Genomic DNA, 26,272 nt, shown 5'->3' on the forward strand with positions numbered 1-26,272 from the left:
GGCCCCTTCTTGAGTTGGACTATTTATGTACTGCTCTAGAAAGCCCTCCTGGGTGCTGCTTACAAATTCTGCTCTATCTAAACCCCTAACATGAAGTGAATCCCAGTCAATGCTGGGAAAATTAAAATCTCCCATCACCACCACTCTGCTGCTCCTACATCTTTCCATTATCTGACTACATATTTGTACCTCTATCTCACGCTCGCTGTTGGGTGGCCTGTAGTACAGCCCCAACATTGTTACCACACCCTTCCTATTTCTGAGCTGTGCCCATATTGCCTCACTGTTCGAGTGCTCCATAGTGTCCTCCTTAAGCACAGCTGTGATATCCTCTTTGACCATTAATGCAACTCCTCCACCCCTTTTACCTCCCTTTCTATCCCGCCTGAAGCATCTATATCCTGGGATATTTAGTTGCCGATCCTGCCCTTCTCTCAACCAAGTCTCAATAATCGCAATAACATCATGCTCCCAGGTACTAATCCAAGCCCTAAGCTCTAGTGGATACAAGCCGAGCCTGCCCAACCCTTCCTCACAAGACAACCTCACCATTCCAGGACATAGCTATAAACTGAGGGCTGATAGATATCGGACAGATATCAGATGTAGGTTCTTTACTCAGACAGTAGTAAGTGTGTGAAATGCCCTGCCTGCAACAGTAGTAGACTCGCCAACTTTAAGGGCATTTAAATGGTCATTAGATAAACATATGGATGATAATGGAATAGTGTAGGTTAGATGGGCTTCAGATTGGTTCCACAGGTCGGTGCAACATCGAGTGCCAAAGGGCCTGTACTGCGCTGTAGTGTTTTATGTTCTAACCATCTCTTATCTGCCTCCATTGCACATACACCCTTACATAAGTATCACATAGAGGCAAACTGGAAACTCCTAAAAGTCAAACATCCCGTTCTTTAATGCCAATTTCATTGCTTTGGGTTGGCCGACTTATTTAGAAATTTGTATTTTTTCGCCTATCAAAACTTTTTTGAAACTATGAAGGTTCATACCAACTGCCATCTGAAGAACAGTCTTCCAAGTCTTTGCTGCTAAATTCTTGTTGAGCTTTATTGCATTAGTCAGGCAGTAACACAACATTTATGCAGAGAGTGTTATGGTTGGTATATTTAAGTGAGCTTTGCATTTCATTGTCTCTTGCGTAGAATCTGTGAGACAAAGCGAGAGCCACACTAATTCAATAAATTGGTAGGTTTCCCACTGGGGTAGAATACATTTGGTAAAGCACATGCGCCCTGTATGATAGTCCCTCCAGTTCAGTGAGAGAAAACACTTCCATTTAGCAACGGGGAGTTTGTTAGTTCATTTGGTTGGATGCCTGTTGTGTGATGCAGATTGATGCCAAAAATGTCGGTTCAATTCCCTCACCAGATGAGGTAACTATGAAGCATGGTGACCATCAGGTTAAACCACCACCAGCCGTCTCTCTCTCTCTTTAGTGAGAGAGCAGCCCAATAGTTGAACTTATCTTCATTTAGCAATTACCAAGGAAGTGGGTGCTACCATTCATTTTCCATGTATGTTGATGCTAACAATGGGTAAAATGGACATAAGTTTAGAGTGAATAAATTTTAAAGTCACACCATGTAAGCATTGCTGCAAAGAGAGCAGTTGTGACCTTAAAAGAGCTCCTAAGAAGAACCGGTAGGCCTCGATTTTTTGGGCAACATTGTCACTCATCGAAAAGTATAACTTCAACAGTTGAAAGAGATGTTTACGCATAGTGGAGGATGAAATTGTGGAAGGGATCTGCCTGCTGATTGATAAGGCCATTGTGTTTGTAATAGGTTGATACATGTTAACATTCTTGCAGCTAATTGGTTGATTGTACAGATGGCTGGTCAAGTGTGCCAGAACACGAGTAACCAAATGAAAACATCACTGTCTTGAGCAATGGTATGGTGCTGATGGATCTTCATGATGGACAAAAGCTACTGAGCAAATTGCCATTGTCATGTGGTCATCCATCATACCAATCTTAATGGCTAAGAGCTATGATCATGGATATCCCATCCATCTATCTGAAGTTGGCATGAAAGAGTAAGAACAAGAAAGATAAAATCCCATGGAACAAAACATGTTCATAAATTAGATTCCAGTTGTTTGGAAGTTTTGCCTAAGATACAAGTTTGTAGACGACACTAAAATTGATGGTATAACCAATAGTGAACAAGGTTTTCTAAGATTATAAAAGGATCTTGATTAAATGGTTCAGAGGCTGAAAAATAGCAGATAGAGTTCAATCTGGTTAAACGCGAGGTATTGCATGTTGATAGAACGAACAGAGGTAGAGCTTATACAATTAATGGTAGGGCCGTGGGTAGTGCTGTAGAGCAGAAAGAGTAGAAATTCAGCTGCCTAATTCTTTGAAGTTTGCATCCCATATAGGCAGGGTGGTTATAAAGGCATTTGGTACGCTTGCCTTCATTGCTCAGTCCTTTGAGTTGGGAAGTCGTGTTGAGGCTGTGTAGGACATTGGTGAGGCCTCTTCTGGAATACTGTGCCCAGTTCCGGTCATCCTGTTATGCAGCTGGAGAGGGTACAGAAGAGATTTACTAGGGTGTTGCCGGTTATGGAAGGTTTTTGTTATAATGAAATGCTGGATCGGCTGGGACTTTTCTCACAGGAGCACAGGAGGTTGAGATGTGACCTTAGAGAAGTTTGTAAAGTAATGAGAGGTATGGATAGAGTTAATAGTAGTTGTCTTTTCCCTGGGATGGTGAAATTTAAAGACTGGGGACACATATTTAAGGTGAGAGGAGAGAGCTTTAAAAAAGTCATGAGGGGCAAATTTTGAACACAGAGGGTGGTTCACATGTGGAATGAACTTCCTGAGGAAGTGGTGGATATGGGTACAATTACAGTGTTTAAAAGGCATTTGGATAAGTGCATGAATAGTCAATGTTTGGAGGCATATGGGCCAGGATCAGGCAGGTGATCTAGTTTAGTTCGGGATTATGTTTGGCATGGACTGGTTGGACCAAAGGGTCTGTCTCCATGCTGTATTGCTACAATACCATCAGCCAAAAATGTCGTGGATTATTCTTACTTGCCATGCTGTGCAATGTGGTTGAATTATTCATGAAGCTGAATGGGGCTGAGGATGATTTTGAAGATACTCCATGCTAATTACTGAACTCAGTCACTGAGAAATAGTAACACTACCAACCAAATATTTGAGCTTTGAAGGAGACCACTGCCAGAATGGTCCTGCAGTAGGTGGTGAGAAAACAGGAAAAGGAGGAAAACCTGTTCCACCTTCGCAATGTGCTGGAACAGATGCATCTACCCATGACAGCACCAATCATGTTTTGCTGCAGATCTGCCTTTGTAGAGCACATGCTCATGCATGTTGTCCTGGCTGCCATTCATTAAAATGTCCTGTTCTTCCTCACATCTTGTCAGAACAGAACTTCATGCCATAGTACATAATTACGAAGCACCCACCTGTTTCACTTGGAACCGCCAACTACTAGTTCTCTGATGTGCCAGAAATGCTCATTGTTTTCTCTTGGGATAACCTGAGTTTATATTAGAAAAGATAATCTTATCTGATGCAATGTAATTGGACTGCATTTTTTGCCTGTAAGCTTTTGCAGTAACGTACATGAAAACACTCAGAATAAGTTGATAACTTGTACAGCCACCAGGTATCTTGTTTTCAAGAACCAGAGGACACAGTTTAAAAATAAGGGGTAGGCCATTTAGAACAGAGTTGAGGAGAAACTTCTTCACACAGAGAGTGGTGGATATATGGAATGCTCTGCCCCAGAAGGCAGTGGAGGCCAAGTCTCTGGATACTTTCAAGAAAGAGATGGATAGAGCTCTTAAAGATAGTGGAATCAAGGGTTATGGGGATAAGGCAGGAACAGGATACTGATTGTGGATGATCAGCCATGATCATAATGAATGGTGGTGCTGGTTCGAAGGGCCGAATAGCCTACTGCTGCACCTATTGTCTATCGTCTATAAAATGATGTTTAAAGTTATGCTTGTGGTGTTGTAAACAGAGAACCTATCTTTATTAAATGTTCTTTTAATGTACTAGATTCATTACAATTCAGCATGATCATTGAGACTAACTGAGATACTAAAAGTAATATTTATGTGATTTTTTTTATAATGATGAACAAATTATGTGATGAGATCCTGCCTTTGTATTCATTTTTTGTACTAAGTAAGCCTGCAATCTTACGAATGGTGCCATTCATGAATTATATAGTTCAAACAATTGCTACCTGGTAACATTTTGCTCTGTCCAGCATTGAGAGAAGGTTTTATTACCAAGCTGTTGATAGGTCATTTGGGACAGTTTGGAGGTCACTAAAGTGGATTACAAAACCAGACACAGAGAGTGAGGTTGGAATACTGTTATAGAAAGAGGTAGACTACATGTCAGCAATGCTAAAGATAGCTGTACCGTTAGGAAGGAAGCAGAGTTAAACAGACTGTGTTTAAGGGACTCCATAAGGAGTCAAGAGCAGCTGGATGATGCTGTGTTGTTAGAACTAGAGGTGCTTGGAATTAATAAACAGCTCAGTGTTGAAAGCAAGACTCGGAAGTCATCCTAGGAGCTGAGAAGGTGGTAACATTGCTGACGCCACGTTGGGGAGGTTGTGAGGAGCTCAGAAATTGTCTGTTAACATTAATACTTCAGTGAAATTGAAAGGGATAGTATTGAAAACCTCACAAGCGATGCTTGATGTAACTGAGCAAGATTAGTGTTTGCCAGAAAATCCCACAGGTGTCACTGCCTCATTGAAGTTCATTGTCAGTTTTGAGCTGAAGTGATTCTTTTCTAAGTCCAACAGCAGTTAAATGTAGGGATGGGTGGTGATCAACCAGATCAGAGCAGTCATTCAGGAATAATGTCCGTGTTGGAGTGTGTCTCAAGAGGGCATTTAAAGGTCAGATCAATAGCGAAGAATTATAAACCTTCATGAAGTTTAATGGCATTTGATGAGCCACTGTGTTGTTAAAGCCTGGGGTGAATTGCTGAGAAATGTTGCATTTGAAATTTAAAATATACCATGTGGTGTTTGAACACAATCTCTTACCCATATTTAACACATCTCATTTCTAACCCCAAGTATTAAGTTGTGAAAGTCTTGCAGGCTATATAACTATTCTATCATTTCATAGTAAAATGTAGTTTTTTGTTCAAAACTATGGAATATTATAGTTTTATTCTTTTAGTGGTAAGTGCCATAGGATCTGAAACCTCGTCTACTTTTGAAAAGAAAGTGACTGGTGTCCAGTCAGAGCAAAACATAATTTTAGTGGACTGGTCCAGGATCATGACAGATATTACAAGACTCAGTGGCAGTTTACACATGTTAGTTACACATGCAATTTTTCATGGAGATCTTGGGTTGAAAACTTACTGTCATATTACTCCTTTTGTCTGACAGCAAGCTAGGAGATTTACTTAAGTTAGATAGTGGGGGAGACTGTCCATATTAAATCAACAGAAAGAAGTAAATAAAATGTAATTTCACTTTTAAACTATTGTGTCAATTAATTGTCTGTGGGACTTAGTCCAGTATTAACGTCTGGACATGTGTCAGATCACAAGCCTAATAGTTAAACCCCACCCCACCCCCATCAATTTGACCCAGGACGCCAGATGGCAGGGCACAATGAGACACTGCAAAGAACAGTGATCCAATGCAATATAGCATTGGGTAAGTCAGGTTTACTTTTCCACATCTCAATTTAGTTACCCCTGACAGTTTGTACTAAATTATTTGTGAATGGTTTTGTTTTCTTTTGAGAGAGGAACAATTTGCAGTTTCAGCAGCTACTTAATTAATCCGAAATGCACATTTATGTCAGTGTGCCTGATCAGGGCTCACAAGAAAATGTTTTCCCTTCCTGTAGGTGATGGATACGTGTAGGATTTGAAGTTCAGCTCTGATATTGACTGTTTTAATGCCTCCAATAATGCAATTTGCAAATATAGAATCATAAAGTCATAGATGTTCAGTATGGAAAGACCCTTTGGTCTAACTCATCCAAGCCGACTAGATATCCCAAATTGATCTCGTCCCATTTGCCAGCATTTGGCCCATTTCCCTCTCAATCCTTCCTATTCACGTACCGGTCCAGGTGCCTTTTAAATGTTGTAATTGTACCATCCTCAACCACTTCCTCTGGCAGCTCATTCCATACATGCACCTCCATGTGAAAAAGTTGCCCCTTGGGTCCCTTTTAAAGCTTTCCCCTCCCACCTTAAAGACATGCCCTCTAATTTTGGACTCTCTTACCCGGGAGAAAAGACTTTGGCTGTTCACCTTATCCACGACGCTCATGATTTTATAAACTTCTATAAGGTCACCCCTCAGTCTCTGATGCTTCAGGGAAAAGAACCTCAGCCTGTACCCATACCTGAAACTCTCCAATCTGGAAACATCTTTGTAAATCTTTTCTGAACCCTTTTCAAGTTTCACAACATCTCTGCTACAGTCAGGAGACCAGAATTAAATGCAGTATTCCAAATGTAGCCTAACAATGTCCTGTACAGCCATAACATGACCTCTCAACTTCTACACTCAATTCACTGACCAATAAAGGCAAGCGTATCAAATACCTTCTTCACTAACCTATCTACCTGCAACTCCACTTTCAAGGAACTGTGAACTGGCACCCCAAGATCTCTGTTTGGCAACACTGCCCAGGGGCCTTAACCATTGTGTGTCTTTGTTCTGCCCTGAATTGCCTTACCAGAATGCAGCACTTCACATTTATCTGGATTACACTCCTTCTGCCACTCCTCGGCCCACCTCTTTAGGGTCCCATTGTACGCTGAAGTAACCTTCTTCTCTGTCCACTATATCTCCAATTTTGGTGTTATCTGCAAACCTACTGACCATATCTGGTTGTGCAGGAGCAGATGTCTATGTGTACAAATCAAAGACAACAGGACCCAGATTAAGTAAGTGGACAAAATGCACGTGATCCTGCCCTTTGCAAGCAATGGCCTAGGGTAAAATAGCAAGTAGATTATGGTCAGTCTTATTGTGAAGCTGATTCGATCTAACCTGGCGTACTATACCCAATTTCAGACACAGGTAAGGCATTAGACAGTGTAGGAAAGATTTAAGAGAAAGCTTCCAGGAATGAGAATCTAACATGGTTAGATCAAAGGAAAATTGAGGCTGTTCTTCCTAGAGAAGAGGTTGCAGGGATTGATAGATCATGTTGAAAGTGATGAGGGGTCAGGCTAGAATGGAGGGGGAGATATGCTTCCCTTTGGTGAAAGATTGAGACTCAAAGGACAACAATTTAATTTGAAAAGCAAGGGGATCAATGATGTCACGAGAAATAACACATTCTGAAGAAGTAATTGTCCTCAACTCTGAATCTGAATGCTCCAGAGATGCTGTACCACCTGCTGAATTTCTCCAAAAAATTGTGTTCTAAAATTAGAAAAAGCATTTGTACACAACAGGTGGATGAGATCTGGAATACACTGTCTTAATGTGCAGTATGGACAAATTGTAACTTCTAAAATTGGATTGGACAATTATCTGTTGAAAAACTATTTCAGGGGAAAGACAAGTAGGTAGGACGCACTTGCAAAGGGTCAGTGTGTACATAAGGAGCTAAGTGGGAGTATTTCTGTGATCTAATAAGGAAAATGGTTATGGTTGTTGGAGGTCAGTCGTCACCTGAGCTCCAGGATATCATTGCACGAGTTTCTCAGGGTAGTATCCTTGGTCCAACCATCCTCAGCTGCTTCATTAATTACTTTCCTTCCCACGCAGGAAAAATGGGGATGTTTGCTGATGTCCAGCATCATTCACAACTCCTAAGATTCTGAAGCAATCCATATTCAAATGCAACAAAATTTGGACAGTATGCAGGTCTGGGATGACATACGGCATGTAACATTTGTGCCACATAAATGCCAGGCAATGACCATCTCCAATAAGAGAAAATCTAACCACCATCTTGTCATTCAATGGTGCCACCATCACCTTGACATTCAGTGTTCTTACCACCACTGAATACCCCACTGTCAACATTCCTAGAGACTATCATTGACAAGAGACTTAATTGGAATCGATGCATAAACACAGTGGCTATAACAGCAGGTCAAAGGCTAAGAATATTGCAGTGAGTAACTCACCTCCCAACTGTCCAAAGCCTCTCTGCCTTCAACAAGGCACAAGTCAGCAGTGTGATGGAATACTCCCCACTTGCATGGATGAGTGCAGCTCCAACAACACTCAAGAATCTTGACACCATCCAGGACAAAGCAGCACGCTTGATTGGTACCACATCCACTCCCCTCCACCACTGACGTTTAGTAAACACTGCTGTTACTATCTACACGATGCACTGCAGAAATTCACCAAAGATCCATAGACCTTCCAAACTCATGACTACTTCCATCTAGAAGTGCAAGGGCAGCAGATACATGCGAACACCCCACCCTGCAAGCCCCCCTCTGAGCTATTCGGTATCCTGACTTGGAATGTATTGCCGTTCTTTCACGGTTGCCGGGTCAAAATCCTGGAATTCCCTCCCTAATGGCATTGTGCGTCAACCTACAGCAGTTCAAGAAGGTAGCTCACCACCACCTTCTCAAGGGCAATTAGGGACAGGCAGTAAATTTTGGCACAGCCAGCGATGCCCATGTCTCACAAGTGAATTAAAAACAAAACAAGTTTTAAGTTCATGAACCAGGAACCAGGAACTGCCATAATGCTATGCAACCTGATATCTATGTATGCTTAAATTGGGCAGGCTATACTGATGCCTTTGGGGAAATTAATATTCAACTCTATTTTTTAATCAGAATTCAAAGATAAACTTCATTGCATCCGTTGAATTACGTCGTTTTCATTCCGTCAGATGACACTTTACCGTGATGGGTGCTTCCAACTTTGAAAATACCTGCAAGGTAACAGAACAGATTACCTGCTGGATTTTTGCAATAATTGTCTTGCTTCAAATTGAGGTGTTTCCAGGCCTGAATTCCAACCTTTGCACAGAAACCCTGATGGAGGAGAGAACACTCAAAACATTCACCAGCTCTCTACTGACCCCAGTTAGAACCTGTTCAGGAAAATTCCAGTAAAACATATTTTGTTTCATTCAGTTGTAGGATGTGGGTGTCACTGGTTAGGCCAGCATTTACAGCTCATCCCTAATTGCACTTGAGGAGGTGGTGTTGAGCTGCCTCTTGAACCGTTGCTGTCCATGTGCTGTAGGTTGACCCACCATGTCCTCAGTGAAGGAATTCCACAATTTTCAATTGTGACCCAGCAACACTGGAGGAATGGTGATATATTTCCAAGTCAGGATGGTGAGTGGCAGGGAGAGAAATTGCAGCTGGTGGCACTGTCATATCAACTGTCCTTGTCCTCCTGGATGGAAGTGGTCGTGGTTTTGGAAAGTGCTATCTGACGATCCCCAGTGAATTCGTTGAGTGCATCTTGTAGGTGGTATACACTGCTGCTACTGAGTGGTGGATGATTGTGATGTAGTGTCAATCAAGCAGGCTGCTTTGTCCTGAATAGTGTCCAGATTCTTTAGTGTTGTTGGATCTGCACTAATCCAGGCAAGTGGGGAATATTCCGTCACATTTTGGCTTGTTACACCTTGCAGACACAATCTTGGGGAGTCACAAAGTGAGATAACAGCCCGAAACGTCAGCTTTCCTGCTCCTAAGATGCTGCCTGGCCTGCTGTGTTCATCCAGGTCCACACCACATTATCTTGGATTCTCCAGCATCTGCAGTTCCTGTTATCTCTGATACAGTCGGAAAGTGAGTTACTTGCTGCAGTATTCCTCGCCTCTGACCTACTGTTACAGCCATTGTATTTAAATCGCTAACCCAGCTTAATTTCCAGTCAATGGTGGCCACACAGGATGTTGATAATGGGTGATTCAGTAATGGCACAATCATTGAATATGAAAGGGTGGTGGTTAGATTGTCAGCTATGGGAGATGGTTGCTGCAAGGCATTTCTGTGGTGTGAATGTTACTTCCCAATTGTCAGTCCAAGACTGGGTCTTGCTGCATTTGGGTGTGTACTGTTACAGTTTCTGAGGAATTGTGAATGGTGCTGAACAATGTGCAGTCATCAGTAAACATTGCCAGTTCTGATGTTATAATGGAGGGAAGGTCATTGGTGAAGAAGCTGAAGATGGTTACACCCTGAGGAGCTCCAGGCGCTGAGATGACTGACCTCCAACAACCACGACCATCTTCTTTTATGCCAGGTATGATTCCACTAGGTGGAGAGATTCCCGCCCGTTCCCATTGACTGTGGTTTTGTAAGGGATTCTTCATGCCATTTTTGGTCAAAGGTGGTAGTGATGTCAAGGGCAGATTTGTATTTATTTATATTTCAATTCAATTTGATTAAGAGTTATGTACAATGTATGCTCTGCAACCCCACTCCCCTATCACTTCAGTTTACATTTCTGTCTAGTTCTATAGTTATGCAGCTCACAAGGGCACAAGAGCCAGCACCTACTTCCTGCTTTACAGGTTCCAGTGCCTCAGAACTGGAGCCCACTTCTCCTTCAGTCATTGAGCTGCACATTCACCACTGTAACCTTATTCAGTCAATGCCAATTCCATGCAGCTCAGGTAGTAATCGAGAAATTATTACCCTTGAGGCCCTGCTTTCTATTTTAGAAACTAACTTCTTAGAGTCCCACTTTCCTGCCTCTGCCTTTGTTATTAGTGCTGAGACAGTCCATGACCACTGTACCTCTCCATTCTACAGCAAGTCCTTTTCCTGCCCAGAACAGATATCGCCAACACTGACACCAGGCAGACCTCAATCTTTCTTACCACCGCATTACCCCTTTGACTGTCTGATAGTTTCCTGTATCATGGTGTTTTGATCAGTTAGTTCATCCATCCTGCAACCCTCACTGTCATTCAAACAAGCCAAAAAACCCTCAAATTACAAAGACTGAGCTCCTGTGCCTCCTGCCATCTGGGTCCCCTTATCTATCTCATTTGTAGTAACACAACCTATCCCTGACCGCTGACCAAATCAGAAGATCCTACCCTATGAGTTGGGATTACCTCCTGTAATAACATGCCCACATCTTATCACTCCAGTTCAACAAGTATTTGAGTCAAAGTTCCTATTGCTGCAAACGTTTACTGCAGACATGTTTTGTCCTTGATAACACCAGCAACTAGCAGACAGGACTTTAGCTGCCCTACTATCTCTAAATGTATTAATTAATTAATTAATAATTGCTAATTACATATCAACTACACATGCCAACGAACTTTACTAATATAAACAATTCAACATTTTCAAAAGTGATTAAAAGCCCACAGTTTCTAATCATACAGTTACTGATTTAGCTGTTCCTTGTCCTGCAGAAGATTCAAAATCAAATGCGGAAGGCTGAGAGAAGCATTGTGTGATTCAATGGGAAGGGTGTCATAGTGGCCAAATGCATAACTAATAAAATGAGCAGAAAATATCACGGTTCAGTTTGTTTGGAGTTTATTTGACATTTTAGGTGTTACATGCCTCTCTGTCCAGGTAGCCACTTAATTTGCATCCGCAGTCATTTTCAGCTATATTACCTACTTTTGGAAAACACATTTTGGAATACAAGTTAAAGATGTCTCAGTACTTCGGGGTCCTGACTTGTAGTCATAACACTATGGTATTTCTTCTAAGGATGCATTTCTAATGGAAGAATATTTTGAGTCAGATTTCTTTGTGACTGTATTTGGTATAAGTTATCAACATGCTTGTGGATATAATTAGCATTGTTTCTGTTGTTTAAGGATTATTTCTGGGTTTTGCACATTTTCTGATAATGTTTCAGCAATCTTGTAAAAATGATATTCTTATATTAGAGCGGGACATTGTTTTTATTTATGTGTGCTTTTTTACTCCACATCTTGGACAATGATTTCTAGTATCAAAGGATTTGAATATTCTTTGCTTTTGTTTGTCTTTTTTTGGAGTGTTTGCATCTTCTGGCGTTGATAGGTTCTGATGGTATTCTGGAGCACGTTTGACCTGCTGTTCCCCTAATTTGTCTATGGTTTTGATGCATCTCAGCTTCTAGCATAATATGGATAGCCATTTCAAGTTTGGGATCTTCCTTCAATTGAAACATTTCTGAAAGAGATGACTCAGAAATTCTGATGACAATTCTGAACCTAATTTTAAAAATCTAAGAACTTCGATGGAAAATCTCAGCAGGTCTGGCAGCATCTGTGAAGAGAAAACAGAGTCAAGTCCAGTGACCTTTCTTCAGAACTAATTGTACCAAGGAAAGGGTTAGTATATACACTAAAGGGGGAATGGGGAGTAGGGGAAGGACTAAATGGTAGATGGAGAGAGAGAGAGAGAGAGAGAGAGAGAGTGGGAGAGAAAATAATAGTTGGGCTGACAAAGGAATAGGTGAATAGTTGATAATGGGACTATGAGTAGCTGACAAGGGATTGTTAGTGGTGGCAGCCCATTTGGTGACAATGCCTAGTATGTGGGGTTGAAGTAAAGACATGGGAGCTGATGCGCAGGCCCTAAAATTATGGTACTGAGTATTGAGACCAGAGGTTGCAGGGTTCCAAGCGGAAGATGAGGCGTCGTTCTTCCAGCTTGCACTGAGCTACGCTGGAGCATTGCAGCAAACCTGAGACAGAGGTGCTGGTCAGGGAAGACAGTGGTGTGTTGAAATGGCAAGCAATTAGAAGCTCAGAGTCATTTTAGCAGACGCAATGTAAATATTCTATAAAGTGGTCACCCTGTTTATGCTTCATCTCCCCAGCGTAGAGGAGACCACATTGTGAGCATCAAATACAGCAGACTAGATTGAGTGCAGGTAAATCGCTGCTTCACATGGAAGGTGTGTCTGGGGCCTTGGATGTTGAGGACGGAGAAGGAAATGGGCTGGTGTTACAGCTTCTGAGTTTGCAATGCAAAGTGTGATGGGCGTGTGGAGATGTTGAGAGTGGAGAAGGTGTGGAGCAAGGTGTCCCAGAAGAAATGTTCCCTGCAGAAGTCTAAGCAGGGAGGGAATGGCAATATGTGTCTGATGGTGGCATCCTGTTGGAAGAAGCAGAAATGGCAGCTAATGATCCTTTGCATGTGAGGACGAGGGGGACCCTGCCACTATTGTGGGAGGGAAGAGGGAGAATGTGGCCTAATTGTGGGTAATTGTTCTGACATAATGGAAGGCAACCACCTGTCAACCACAGTGGTGGGGAATCCTCAGTTGAGGAAAAAGGTGAACATTTCAGGGCCCCTTGTTGAATTTGGCATCATCACAAAAGATGTGCATAAACTGATCGAATGGAATTGTCTTTACAGGAAGCAAGGTGTGAGAATGTGTATTCAAGGTAACCGTGAGAGTCTCAAGGTTAACATTAACTCTGCTTTGTCTCCACAGATGCTGCCAGACCTGCTGAGTTTTTCTAGAAATTTCTGATATTGTTTCTGAATCTAATTAATTCTGGTTTTAATGCCTGTCATTCACAAAATTAAGGCAATGTACGGAGTTGTCAACAGATTCTCCTGAAAGTTGTATTCATAAATTGGATCTTGCTTTCTTCCAAAATACAATTAGTGCTTAATGTAAAATAATTGTCACTGTGTTTAAGACTTCAATGATACCAGGATTTTCTTTATCTTTTTGACTGTTGGCAATGTGATCTGATAATCCCATAGAATAAAGCTGTGTTTTACATTGTTTTGCTTGTGACTTGCCAGCTAGACCTGAAGCAATTCTTTATCTCCTGAATTGTTTATGCTGACCAGTTTAATTTCCTGAAGTTTTAGGGGTTTATCTGTATCAAGAGATGAGTCTTCAGCAGGAAAGGCATGTACTTGAGCAACAAGAGGTAATGTATTACACTATTGTAAGAAAGTAGGTCACTTTAGCTTAAGACTGATAAATGGTATTAACACTAGTTCAGAGAAATTGTTACCTCCTGTGAGATAGTAGTTAGGTGCATGTTTCAGGACCATATATTTTATAATTTACTAACAACAAACTAGAAATGAATGGCTTGTCTCAGAGACAATCATTTACGTATCAATAAATTGACTACTCCAGAGCTTCCGAGTGAACGCTTAACACACCAAATATCTTGAATGAGGATTAAATGCCCAAAACAGATAATTGCTTTGGACACCCAATGGATCCCTTTCGATATAAGCCAACTGAATGAGTGATGGGACCCAAACTTGGTGCCTCAGAGATTTTTTTAAATTGAAGATTATTATTTAATAATACACAAGTTAATTCCATTGTGCAACTTCTTCCAGGAATAACTTTTGTCTAAGATATTGCCTTGGCACAAATCTGAGCAAATAACAACCTGTATTTATTGCAAGTATATCTGATGTTTCCATTGTATGTGTACTGATTTGATTGCATTGATTGATGTCAAAAAATAGACTTCTTTTCTGCATATTGATGATTTCCTTTCTCAGCTAACACAGTACAATTTTGCCTTAAAATATCTTAATGATTTGTTGTCGAATTCAATTTACTTCTGTTTAAAAGCAATAAGATGTGTGAACAAATATACAGGCTGAAACTCCATTGTCCAAGTATCCTGGCACATGCCGTCATTTGAAACATTTTTCCTGGTCCCATCTAACTCCTTGATCTAAACTCAATTTTGGCATTGTTGGATGTTCCCACTGTTGGGCAGGTCAGTAGGCTCAGAACCCAGCCTTACTCCAAAAAGGCCAAAGACAAACTGTGTAGTAAACACAGAGAAACCAGAGCATTTTCAGGTTCAAAACAAATTTGCTGTGTTACCGTGCTGTAGTAATGCTTGAATTTGAGTTCAATTGTAGACTGTTACCTTTGTTATACAGAAAAGAATTTGATAATTATCTAATAGCATTGATTTTGCACTACATGGTCAATTTAGTCTGTGGATCAATGTCACAAAGCCAAGTATTCACTATCCTAAGAAAAATCATAATTCTAAAAGAGGTTCTATTCTTGCCCTCTTATAGCCATGTGACTCAGTCGACAAGCTTCGAAGACCCTCGACTTGAGGGAAGCCAAGTCGTCCAGCCAGCTTCTCGCAAGATAGAGATGAAACGAGATCCAGTGCTAGGGTTTGGGTTTGTCGCAGGCAGTGAGAAGCCTGTTGTGGTGCGGTCTGTTACGCCAGGTGAGGATGAAATCAAATCAGTTGACTTGAGTCCTTTACTTATTCTCTTAGTCTTTCCAATCACTGGTTTACTAACTAGCAGTCCTCAGCAAAGAGAGTTGTGGTACGTATTAGTCACTTCTTATTCTATCTCATGTTGCTATTTGTACTGTAGCCCTTAAAGCAGAAATAAATTTGGATGAGTGATAATGGGAACTGCAGATGCTGGAGAATCCAAGATAACGAAGTGTGGAGCTGGATGAACACATCAGGCCAAGCAGCTTCTCAGGAGTACAAAAGCTGACGTTTCGGGCCTAGGCCCTTCATCAGAGCCACTCTGATGAAGGGTCTAGGCCCGAAACGTCAGCTTTTGTACTCCTGAGATGCTGCTTGGCCTGCTGTGTTCATCCAGCTCCACACTTTGTTATCATAAACTTGATGATGTAGCTTTACTGCTGGACAAATAGCCCAACTTCATTTGAGATCTGAAGTCCTAGTTCACATTATTATACCAAAAGGATTTGCAAATGTCACAAAGTTAGTTGCTCAAGTGACCCTCTTTGAAAATTGTCCAAGCAATTTCTGAAGACTGAACCACTGAGTATCTTGGGGCTTACTTTAGAAGGGGCAATCATTACAGATTTTCCACCTTTTCATTTTAAGTGTGCATTGCATCCATTTATGGTGAGTGAATAATACAGCACAGAAACAGGCTCCATGGCCCTAAATGATTTGGATGTGAATAAAGAGGGTGTGGTTATTTATTTTGCAGATGACAGCAAAATTGGTGGTGTAGTGGACTGCAAAGAAGGTTATTAAAACAGAAGTTGCTGGAAAAGCTCAGCAGGTCTGGCAACATCTGTGAAGACAAATCAGAGTTAATGTTTCGGGTCTGATGGCCCTACCTCAGAGAACAACAGAATCTTGATGAGATGGGCCTGTGGGGTCAAGGAGTTTAGTTTAGATAAGTAGGAGTGCTGTGTTTTAGAAAGACAAATCAGGGCAGAATTTATGCACTTATGGTCCTGGGGAACATTGCTGAACAAAGGGACTTTGAAGGGCAGGTGTTGCAGGTAGACAGGATAGCGAAGTAGGCATTTGGTCAGCACATTGAGTGTAGGAGTTGGGTGCCATGTTGCGCTGTACAGAACATTGGTTAGGCCACTTTTGGAATACTGCATTTAATTCTGGTCTCCCAGCTATAGCAGAGATGTTGTGAAACTTGAAAGGGTTCAGAAAAGATTTACAAGGATGTTGTCAGGATTGGAGGGTTTGAGCTATAGGTAGAGCCTGAACAGGCTGGGGCTATTTGCCCCAGAGCGTTGGAGGCTGAGTGGTGATTTTGTAGAGATTCATAAAATCATGAGGGACATGAATAGGGTGAAAAGTCAAGGTCTTTTCCCCAGTGTCGGGGAGTCTAAAACTAGAGAGCATACAGTTAAGATGGGAGGGGAAAGATTTAAAAGGGACTTAAGGGGCATCTTTTCACACAGAGGGTGGTGTGTGTTTGGAATGAGCTGCCAGAGAAACTGCTGGAGTCTAGTACAGTTGCAACATTTAAAAGGCATCCGGATGGATATCTGAATAGGAAGGGTTTAGAGGGATATAAGCCAAATGCTGGCAAATGGGACTCGATTAATTTAGGATACTGGTCAACATGAACAAGTTGGACCAATGGGTCTATATCCGTGTTGTATATGTCTATGACTCTAAGTCATCGATGCTGACCAAGTTTCCTAAACTGAGCTAGTCACATTTGCCTTCGTTTAGCAATATCCATCTATACATTTCCTACCCGTCTACCTATCCAAACATCTTTTAAATGTTGTAATTGTACCAACCTCTATCACTTCCTCTAGCAGCACGTTCCAGATACGCACCATCCTCTGTGTGAAAAAGTTGCCCCTCAGGCCCCTTTCAAATCTTTCTCCTCTCACCTTAAACCTATACTCTCTAGTTTTTGGACACATCACGCTGGGGAAACGTCCTTGGCCCTTCACCTTAAGAATGCCTTTCATTATTTTACGAACTTCTATAAGGCCAGTGCTCAGCTTCCTATGCTCCAGAGAAAATATCCCAGCCTAGCCAGCCTCTCCTTCTAACCCAGACCTTCCTGCCTCAGTAGTATCGTTGTAAATCTTGCCCGTTGCAGAACAGCCAGAATCGTACGCAGTACTCCAAATATGGCCTTACCAATGTCTTGTACAGCAGTAAGATGACATCCCAACCCAATGCTCTAACTGATGAGGGCAAGTGTGCCAAGTACCTCTTCACCGCCCTGTTTGCCACTCCCCAGATTAACTGGTAAGACAAACCAGGTCAGGACTTAAACAAATGCAACACATTGCATTTATCTGAATTAAACACCATCTGCCATTCCTCAGCCCGCTGGCCAAGTTGATCAACATGCTGCTGTACTTTTAAGTAACCTTCTTCACTGTCCACTATGCCACCAATTTTGGTGTTATCTGCAAACTTACTAACCATGCCTCCTGCATTCTTATCCAGAATGTTTATATAAATGACAAAACAACAGTGAACCCAGCACTGATCCTTGTGGCACACAAGCCTCCAATCTGAATAACAACTGTCACCCTCTGACTCCTACCGTCAGGCCGTGTATGGTTTAGAAGGGGTGGATGCTAGGAAGTTGTTTCCATTAGGCGGGGAGACTAGGACCCGTGGGCACAGCCCTAAAATTAGAGGGGCTAAATTTAAAATGGAAGTGAGACGACATTTCTTCAGCCAGACAGTGGTGGGATTGTGGAATTCATTGCTGCAGAGTGCAGCGGAGGACGGGACGTTGGATGCCTTCAAGGCAGAGATCGACAAATTCTTAACCTCAAAAGGAATCGAGGGCTACGGGGAGAGTGCAGGGAAGTGGTGTTGAAATGCCCATCAGCCATGATTTAAATGGCGGAGTGGACTTGATGGGCTGAATAGCCTTACTTCCACTCCTATGTCTTATGGTCTTAAGCCAATTGGCTGGCTGTCCTTGAATCCCATGTGATCTAACCTTACTAATGAGTCTAACAAAGTGTTAGCATTAGCAGCAAGGTTTCACATGGTGAAGGCCATGTGGTCAATGTCACATCTTGGTCACCTCGTCAGAAAACTCAGTCTAGTTTGTGAGATACAATTTCCCACACACAGAGCAATGCTGACTATCCTTAATCAGTCCTTGCCTTTCCACGTGCATGTAGATCCTATCTTTCAGAATCACCTCTGACAACTTCCCACCACTGACGCTAGGCATAACAGTCTGTGGCTCCCTGGCTTTTCCAACAGCCTTTCTTAAATAATGGCACAACACTCGCCGCCTTTTATTCTTCTGACACCTCACCCATGGCTGTTGAAGGTCCCTCCGAAGGACGCTGCAGTTTCTTCCCTGGCATCTCAACATCTGGGACACACTTGATTAGGTCCCAGGGATCTATCTACCTTTACGAGTTTTAAGACCTTCAAGACCACCTCTTCTGTAATGTGGATTTCTTTAAAGATATCACCATTTATTTCTCTGGGCTCCCTAGCTTCCATATGTTTTTGCATAGTAAATACTGATGAGAAGAATTAAGGATCCCAGCCATCTCCTGTGGTTCCACACCTAGACAGCCTCAATGATTCTTAAGAGGCCCTTTCTCTCACTATTTACTCTGTTGCCCTTATTATACTTGTCTCTGGATTTTCCTTTACCCCATCTGTCAGCATTATCTAATGTCCCATTTCACCCTTCTCATTTCACTTAAGTGATGCCAGCTGTCTTCACCTGGCATATGGGTCAATTTTCTTAACCAGAGCCTCAATATTTCGAGTTGTCCCTTGTTCCCTACTCCTGCCAGCCTTGCCCTTTACACTAACAGAAACATGCTGGTCCTGAACCCTTGCTATCTCACTTTAGAAAGCCTCCCCCAAACAATTTTTCCAAGTTCCTGTCTAATACCATTAAAATTGACATTTCCCAAATTTAGAATTTTAACTTGAGAACCAGGTCTACCCTTTTTCATAGGTATTTTAAAACTAGTAGAATTATGGTCACTAGTTCCAAAGTACTCCCCCACTTCCTCTGCCTTTTTTCCCCCAAGTGGAGATTGAGGCTTGCCACTTCTACAGTAGGGCCATTTATATATTGATTGAGAAAGTTTTCTTGAACATATTTAACAAATTTCTGTGCATCCAAGCCCTTAACACCTTGGCAGACCCAGTCTGCGTTTGTTTGCAAGTTAAAATCCCCTAGTATGACAGTCCTATTATTCTTACAGCTACCTGTGATCTCCCTACATATCTGCTCCTGAATTTCTTGCTGACTGTTGGGGGGCCAATAATACAATCCCATCAAAGTGATCATCCCATTCCACCCATGTAGCTCCACTGGATGATCTTTCTGGAATATCCGGTGGAAGTAGTTATAGAATCCCTACAGTGAGGAAACAGGCTATAGCCCATTGAGTCTACCCAGACACGCACCCCTTTATCCTAACCCTGCATTTCCTATGGCAAAACCACCTATCCCGCTCATTGTTGGACTGTGGGAGGAAACCAGACCACCCTGAGGAAACTATCCCAGCGGAGGCTTGGGGACCATTCCACTGACTGCCATCTCTGCATCTTTGACAAGTAGTGGACTTGGGGAAAAGAAATAAGGTCTTACTGTGCCCTTGCCTTGTAGTTGCTCGTCCTCCTCAACAAAGTCTGGTATTCGCGTAGGCTCATTCTTGGATCTAACCAGCAGCACTTTGGCCACAAAGCAGTCTCTTGCAAAAACGTCCAGAACAAGATTCGACAATGCCTCTCTCTCATACCTCCCTAAATTCCCAGCATTTTGCACTCTCCACACTTCACACTCCGTGCTGAGAGCAGAACAACTGGTAAAGATCAGGTGTTCCATCAGGTAAGAAGTAAGTAACATATCAATATGATGCTCATTGCAAAATAAATGCATAATGTACTATGCAGTACAATTTAATGCCATGTTTATCTGTTTTTTAGGGGGGCCCTCTGAAGGGAAGCTGATACCTGGAGACCAGATCATAAAGATTAATGATGAGCCTGTCAGCACAGCTCCCAGAGAGAGAGTCATTGACCTTGTAAGGTAATGGCTATTTGTTCACCTTTGTCCACTCATCATTATCCCAATGAAAGCCAAGAAATGATTTAATGGAACTGCATTGTTGTGCGTGACTGAGACATTTATCTGTTGACAATGGAAATGATAAACAGCTTGACCAAGCCTTGGAAAGAATAAGGAGTGTTACTTGCATTGTTTTCAATGTCAAAATTGAATAAACATCAATTAAATAATCTCCAACCGTTTGTGTTTAAAAATAATATCTGACCAAATAAGACTCATTACCTCTTATTTTTTGAGAAGTTATATGAGCTTGCCAAACTGGCAGTTTTCTTTTGCTTGAAAAATCCTTCTTTACATTACTTGACCCTAGCCAGAGTATTAATTGCATATTATCCACTGAAGATGGGATCCACAGCTCCTTATGGACAGGAGAATACCATGTGACAGGAGTCTTGATTCTTAGCATATCTTAGATCCAGGGTTATTCACCAGTCACAAAGCCATTGTCCTGCAGAAATCACCATTTACACTAAGTTGGATGAGAAGGTTGCAAAAGATTTAAGGCAGCCACACACTTTACTGGAGCAGTAAAGAAACCTTTAGTCTTTGTCATTTTCTTCCCTCCTGTCATGGCAGCTGGGAGCCAGGTGACAGTTAAGTGCAATTATTTATTTCTTGAAGAAAGCAGACAACTGATCATCGAGAAGGTGAGTACCCGGAGAAATTATTTTATAGGAACACAAAAAGCAGAAAACACTTTCTGGTCACCCACTGTTTCCTCTTGCACACGAAACTACAACAAGGGGACAGTCTAAGAAGAGAAAACCTCAATTTTAATTCAGAGATGAGGAGGCCATGGCTGGGTATTCTGAGAACTGGCACTCCCATTTGATTACCACTCCTCTTTTTTTATTGTTAGTACTGAGCTCTGCACTTCTCGGCAGAAATTCCAATCCCACCACTTCAGAAATGTAGAGCGTTGCTGAAAGCAACATAGCTCACCTGTGCAGGATACTTGGAGGAAGTCAAATCATAATCCCCTTTTTGCAGCAGTCAGTGTGCCACATTTTGAGACTTAAATTTGCAGCAGCACAGATAGTCATTTTGACAGAAATAAATATGTAAGGTTAGTGTGGCAGTTGTTTAAGGATTAGGGTACCAGAGAAGTGATAGAGTGCTTTGGCTAGATCAGGAGTAAGGGCATAGGTAGGTGTATGGAAGCCAGTGCTGGAGGGGTTATCAGAAGCAGCGGGATATTGGAGCCATGAGGGAGGTGGGTGTTGGATCCCAGAAGTTTGAGCCAGCAGCCGGGATTGTGGGTGATGAGGGTTTGTTGAGTGTGGAGTGGTGTGTTGTGGTTTGGGGAATTTTGTGTGGTTCTGGTCAAGTCGGGGCGGTTGCTTGGGACCTCAGGGTGGAAAGAGTCAGAAGTGATGCAGTTTGGGGTCTGTGTGGTATGTTGGGATTTCAGCATTACTGTTACCTAGGAGTTAGACTAGGTTTTTAACTCTTCCTGGCCAATTACTAGCTCAATGGAAACAGAACCCTCTAGGCTTTCCAGTATTAAGAGTTTTTCTTCAGATGGTTCCAGAACCAGGGGCATTCCCAGAAATTCCACAGCATCTGCTGTGTTGGTGATTTCATGGGGTCCTGACATTCAGCTCCAGTGAGGAATTGGCCGTTGGAGGATCTGAGCCCTTTTTTGACTCAAGGATGTTGAACTTGTGGAATTCTTTTCCCACAAATCAGTGGTGGCTAGGTCACCAAAGTTATTCTAGGCTGAGTTAGACAAATTTTTGATCAACAAGGGAGTCGGGAATTCTGCAGTGCAGACAAGAAAATGGAATTGAGGCCACAATCAGATCAGCCATGGTCGGCTGGAAAGTCAAACTAACCTGTTCTTGAGTGATAATGGGTACTGCAGATGCTGGAGAATCCAAGATAACAAAGTGTGGAGCTGGATGAACACAGCAGGCCAAGCAGCATCTCAGGAGCACAAAAGCTGAAGTTTAGGGCCTAGACCCTTCATCAGAGAGGGGGATGGGGAGAGGGAACTGGAATAAATAGGGAGAGAGGGGGAGGCAGACCGAAGATAGAGAGAAAACAAGATAGGTGGAGAGGAGAGTATAGGTGAGAAGGTAGGGAGGGGATAGGTCAGTAGGGAAGATGGACAGGTCAAAGAGGCGGGATGAGGTGGTAGGTAGGAAATGGAGGTGCGGCTTGAGGTGGGAGGAATGGATGGGTGAGAGGAAGAACAGGTTAGGGAAGCAGAGACAGGCTGCACTGGTTTTGGGATACAGTGGGGGGAGGGGACGAGCTGGGCTGGTTTTGTTATGCAGTGGGGGGAGGGGAAGAACTGGGCTGGTTTTGGGATGCAGTGGGTGAAGGGGAGATTTTGAAGCTTGTGAAGTCTACACTGATACCATTGGGCTGCAGGGTTCCCAAGCGGAAGATGAGTTGCTGTTCCTGCAACCTTTGGGTGGAATCATTGTGGCACTGAGGAGGCCCATGATGGACATGTCATCTGAGGAATGGGAGTGGGAGTTGAAATGGTTCGCAATTGTTTGTTGCAAACCGAGCAGAGGTGTTCTGCAAAGCGGTCCCCAAGCCTCCGCTTGGTTTCCCCAATATAGAGGAAGCCACACCGGGTAGAATGGATACAATATACCACATTGGCAGATGTGCAGGTGAACATCTGCTTGATATGGAAGGTCATCTTGGGGCCTGGGATAGGGGTAAGGGAGGAGGTGTGGGGGCAAGTGTAGCACTTCCTGTGGTTGCAGGGGAAGGTGCCGGGTGTGGTGGGGTTGGAGAGGAGTGTGGAGCGGACAAGGGTGTCGCGGAGAGAGTGGTTTCTCTGGAAGGCAGACAAGGGTGGGGATGGAAAAATAGCTTGGGTGGTGGGGTCGGATTGTAGATGGCAGAAGTGTCGGAGGATGATGCGTTGTATCTGGAGGTTGGTGGGGTGGTATGTGAGATCGAGGGGGATCCTCTGGGGGCGGTTGTGGCGGGGGCGGGGTGTGAGGGATGTGTTGCGGGAAATGCGGGAGACACGGTCAAGGGCGTTCTCGACCACTGCGGGGGGGAAAGTTGTGGTCCTTGAAGAACGTGGACATCTGGGATGTGCGGGAGTGGAATGCCTCATCCTGGGAGCAGATGCGGCGGAGGCAGAGGAATTGGGAATAGGGGATGGAATTTTTGCAGGAGGGTGGGTGGGAAGAGGTGTATTCTAGGTAGCTGTGGGAGTCAGTGGGCTAGAAATGGACATCAGTTTCTAGTTGGTTACCTGAGATGGAGACTGAGAGGTCCAGGAAGGTGAGGAATGTGTTGGAAATGGCCCAGGTGACTGTTGTTGAGTCTGGTCTAAGTCCTGTGTTCTTATATCAAAAACAAAGTATTCATTTACAGCAAGCAACAGGCATGCTAAGAAAGAGGTGAAAATAATGTCTCTTTCTGTGAATGTTATCATGTCTTTGAGAATGAAATTGCAATTCAAGAAACATTGTGATAGTAATGTCAGAGCATGGAGGTTGATAATCATTCACAGGAAAAGGAAAAGATAATAATAACATAGGCAATGTTTAAAACTTACTGTGGATGCATAACAGTGAGGCCTAAACCATTATTTATCTATGTCACATTTTATCTCCCCAATGTCTACCCTTGATTTACATGAAGATCTTGAACCTCTTTTCAGCCTTATCTGGAAAATGCAAAGTAATTACTTTTAAAGCAGGTCAGAAGATTATTTTCTGGATTAATATCTTTAAAGTCACAAAATCAAGATCAAACTCTCCAAAATTGGCAAAAAAAAGTGTCGCTTTACATACAAAGTGTACCAGGATTTCCATGGAGCATACTATTTTTGACCCCTCCTCTGACATTTTTGCAGTCAGTGAAGAGATTAAGATGTTAATGGCATCTCTGAATTGTTATGAGCCTTTGGGACACGTTTTAAATCATGAATTAAGTCCTAAACCTGACCTGCAACAGGCTGAGATGGACTCTTGCTCATTGGCAGCCAGGCTTTGCTCTGGTTCTTCCATTTGCAGAGACAAGTGGAAATTACTTGGATTTCTGAGAACGCTAAGGTACTGAGTCGAGGAGCTAATCCTATTTCCATATGATGTCTTATTGTCTGAATTTGGTCATATAAGCTTAATTTTTTTTCTTTATTCATTCACGGGATGAGGGTGTCGCTGGCTAGGCAGCATTTATTGCCCATCCTTAATTGCCCAGAGGGCAGTTCAGAGTCAACCACATTGTTGCGGGCCTGGAGTCACATGTTTGCCAGACCAGGTAAGGTCGGCAGTTTCCTCCCCTAAAAGAGATTAGGGAGACAGATGACTTTTTCCAACAATCGATGATGAATTAAAGGTCATCATTAATCTGTTAATTCTGGATATTTATTGAGTCCAAATTCCACCATATGCTGTGGTGGAATTCGAACCCGGGTCTCCAGAACATTATCTGGATCTCTGGATTAACAGTCCAGTGATAATACCACGAGGCCATCGCCTCCCCTGTTTAATAAAAGAGCATTGTGTGGAATCATGTTAGATGTTGGTTGTCTTCCCTCCTGGCTACAGAACCAGTGAAAGCTTGAGCTCATTCTCCTCAGGAAAGCCTACCAAACCACAAACCAATTGGGCATTTTTGGGGCCTCCAGCAGGTCTTCCCCTGGAATCCAAAGGCCAGGAAGCCCTGTTTAGCAGAGGTCTTCACCGGAAAAAGGTGCAGTGCTTTGGACCATGTTGTGGTGCCGTCACACTTCTGGCTTTGTCCACCCCCCGTCCAACACCACCACCTCCACATCACAGCTGGAGGAGGGATAGGAGGGTCGATCATGAGCCTTCATACCAGGAATTAATCGTGAAAGCGATGGGGAGCGTGAGAGTTCAGGTATCTCCCTTCCTCTGATCTGACCATCAAATGAGAGCAGAAAACTCTCCTCATTGCTTGACCTGGAGGTCTAATGTCCTGATTGTTAAAGGACATGAATTTAGAGGTTTCTTAATGTCACTCTGTCTGGAAAGGACTACATGGAAGACAGTCCTCAATGGACTGTGCAGCACAAGGCAGCATTGAACTTGCTTCTGTGGCATCCACCTTTATTTCCGTGAAATAATTATCCATTTTCCCTACTAATTGGAATTGGTATTTCCAGTTCCTCAACTCACCAAAATTATGCACCTCATTTACAAATTTGCCCTGCAGCTTCATCGTGTCCGCTAACCTTGCTTCATCTCAATAATTTTGCTTACTCAATTCATTGTGTCTGGGTTGAATTGTCATATGTTCCTGCAGACTATAGGTTGGTGGATCATCTTGTTATGTGTTGTCATGGTTTTATATTTTCATCATGAAGAAGATTCTTATTATTCTAGCAATTAAAATCCAAGAGCATCTTGCCTTCAACAGTCTACAGTGAAGTTCTGATAGCATTTGGAGACTTAACAGGAGATATTTTAATAGGAACAGCAGTACCTGCATTCTGCTGAAAACAAGTAGCCCTCACCTGGCTTGAATTGAAGGATAATAAGCCCCAAAATATACAGTTGTTGTTTCATAGACATTACAATGTGGCAGAGAAAACGGTGAATTGTTTGGCCCCCACTGGCTTTTGCCTCCCACTCCTTCTCATTACACAAGTGAGTTTATGCTGGGAACCATGAGAAGTGCAGAAATCTGCTTTGGGATTCAGGATGGAATTTATGGAAATTCACCAGGAACTATCATTGTAATACTGCAGCAAGGACACTGTGCTCAGGTACATGCCCCTAACTCACGGATTGCACCACTGGTTTTTTTGCTCACACTCTTGGTTCCCACTCATTTTGACCCTACCCAGATGCTCTCAAAATCCACATATTCCATGGCAATGCCTTCCTTTTTTTGAGCATTTCCCCTGACACACAGATACTCGTCTTATACTACAGTATTATTATGATGTTGATCAGCACAGATACAAAGCCAGGAATGAGCTTGTAGACATACTCGCTGAGCTGGTGGGCTTCATTGCAACCAAACCAGCTGGCTCAGCAAGCATGTCTACCTCTACAACCTCATCCC

The 26,272-nt window shown here is 42.7% G+C and overlaps 1 protein-coding gene across 8 annotated transcripts in view; it reads left to right on the plus strand.

Annotated features, from left to right (window-relative positions):
• Nucleotides 1-26,272, plus strand: part of frmpd4 (FERM and PDZ domain containing 4) — a 586,853-nt gene that overhangs the window by 448,692 nt on the left and 111,889 nt on the right. For all 8 annotated transcript variants that reach the window (XM_048541183.2, XM_048541176.2, XM_048541178.2 and 5 more), the window contains 2 exons: nucleotides 14,993-15,153; nucleotides 20,119-20,221. In XM_048541183.2, coding sequence (XP_048397140.1) covers nucleotides 14,993-15,153; nucleotides 20,119-20,221 — 264 coding nt within the window. The remainder of the gene's footprint in view (nucleotides 1-14,992; nucleotides 15,154-20,118; nucleotides 20,222-26,272) is intronic.

Source organism: Stegostoma tigrinum, chromosome 12, assembly GCF_030684315.1.
Source record: "Stegostoma tigrinum isolate sSteTig4 chromosome 12, sSteTig4.hap1, whole genome shotgun sequence".
Taxonomy (NCBI): Eukaryota; Metazoa; Chordata; class Chondrichthyes; order Orectolobiformes; family Stegostomatidae; genus Stegostoma; species Stegostoma tigrinum.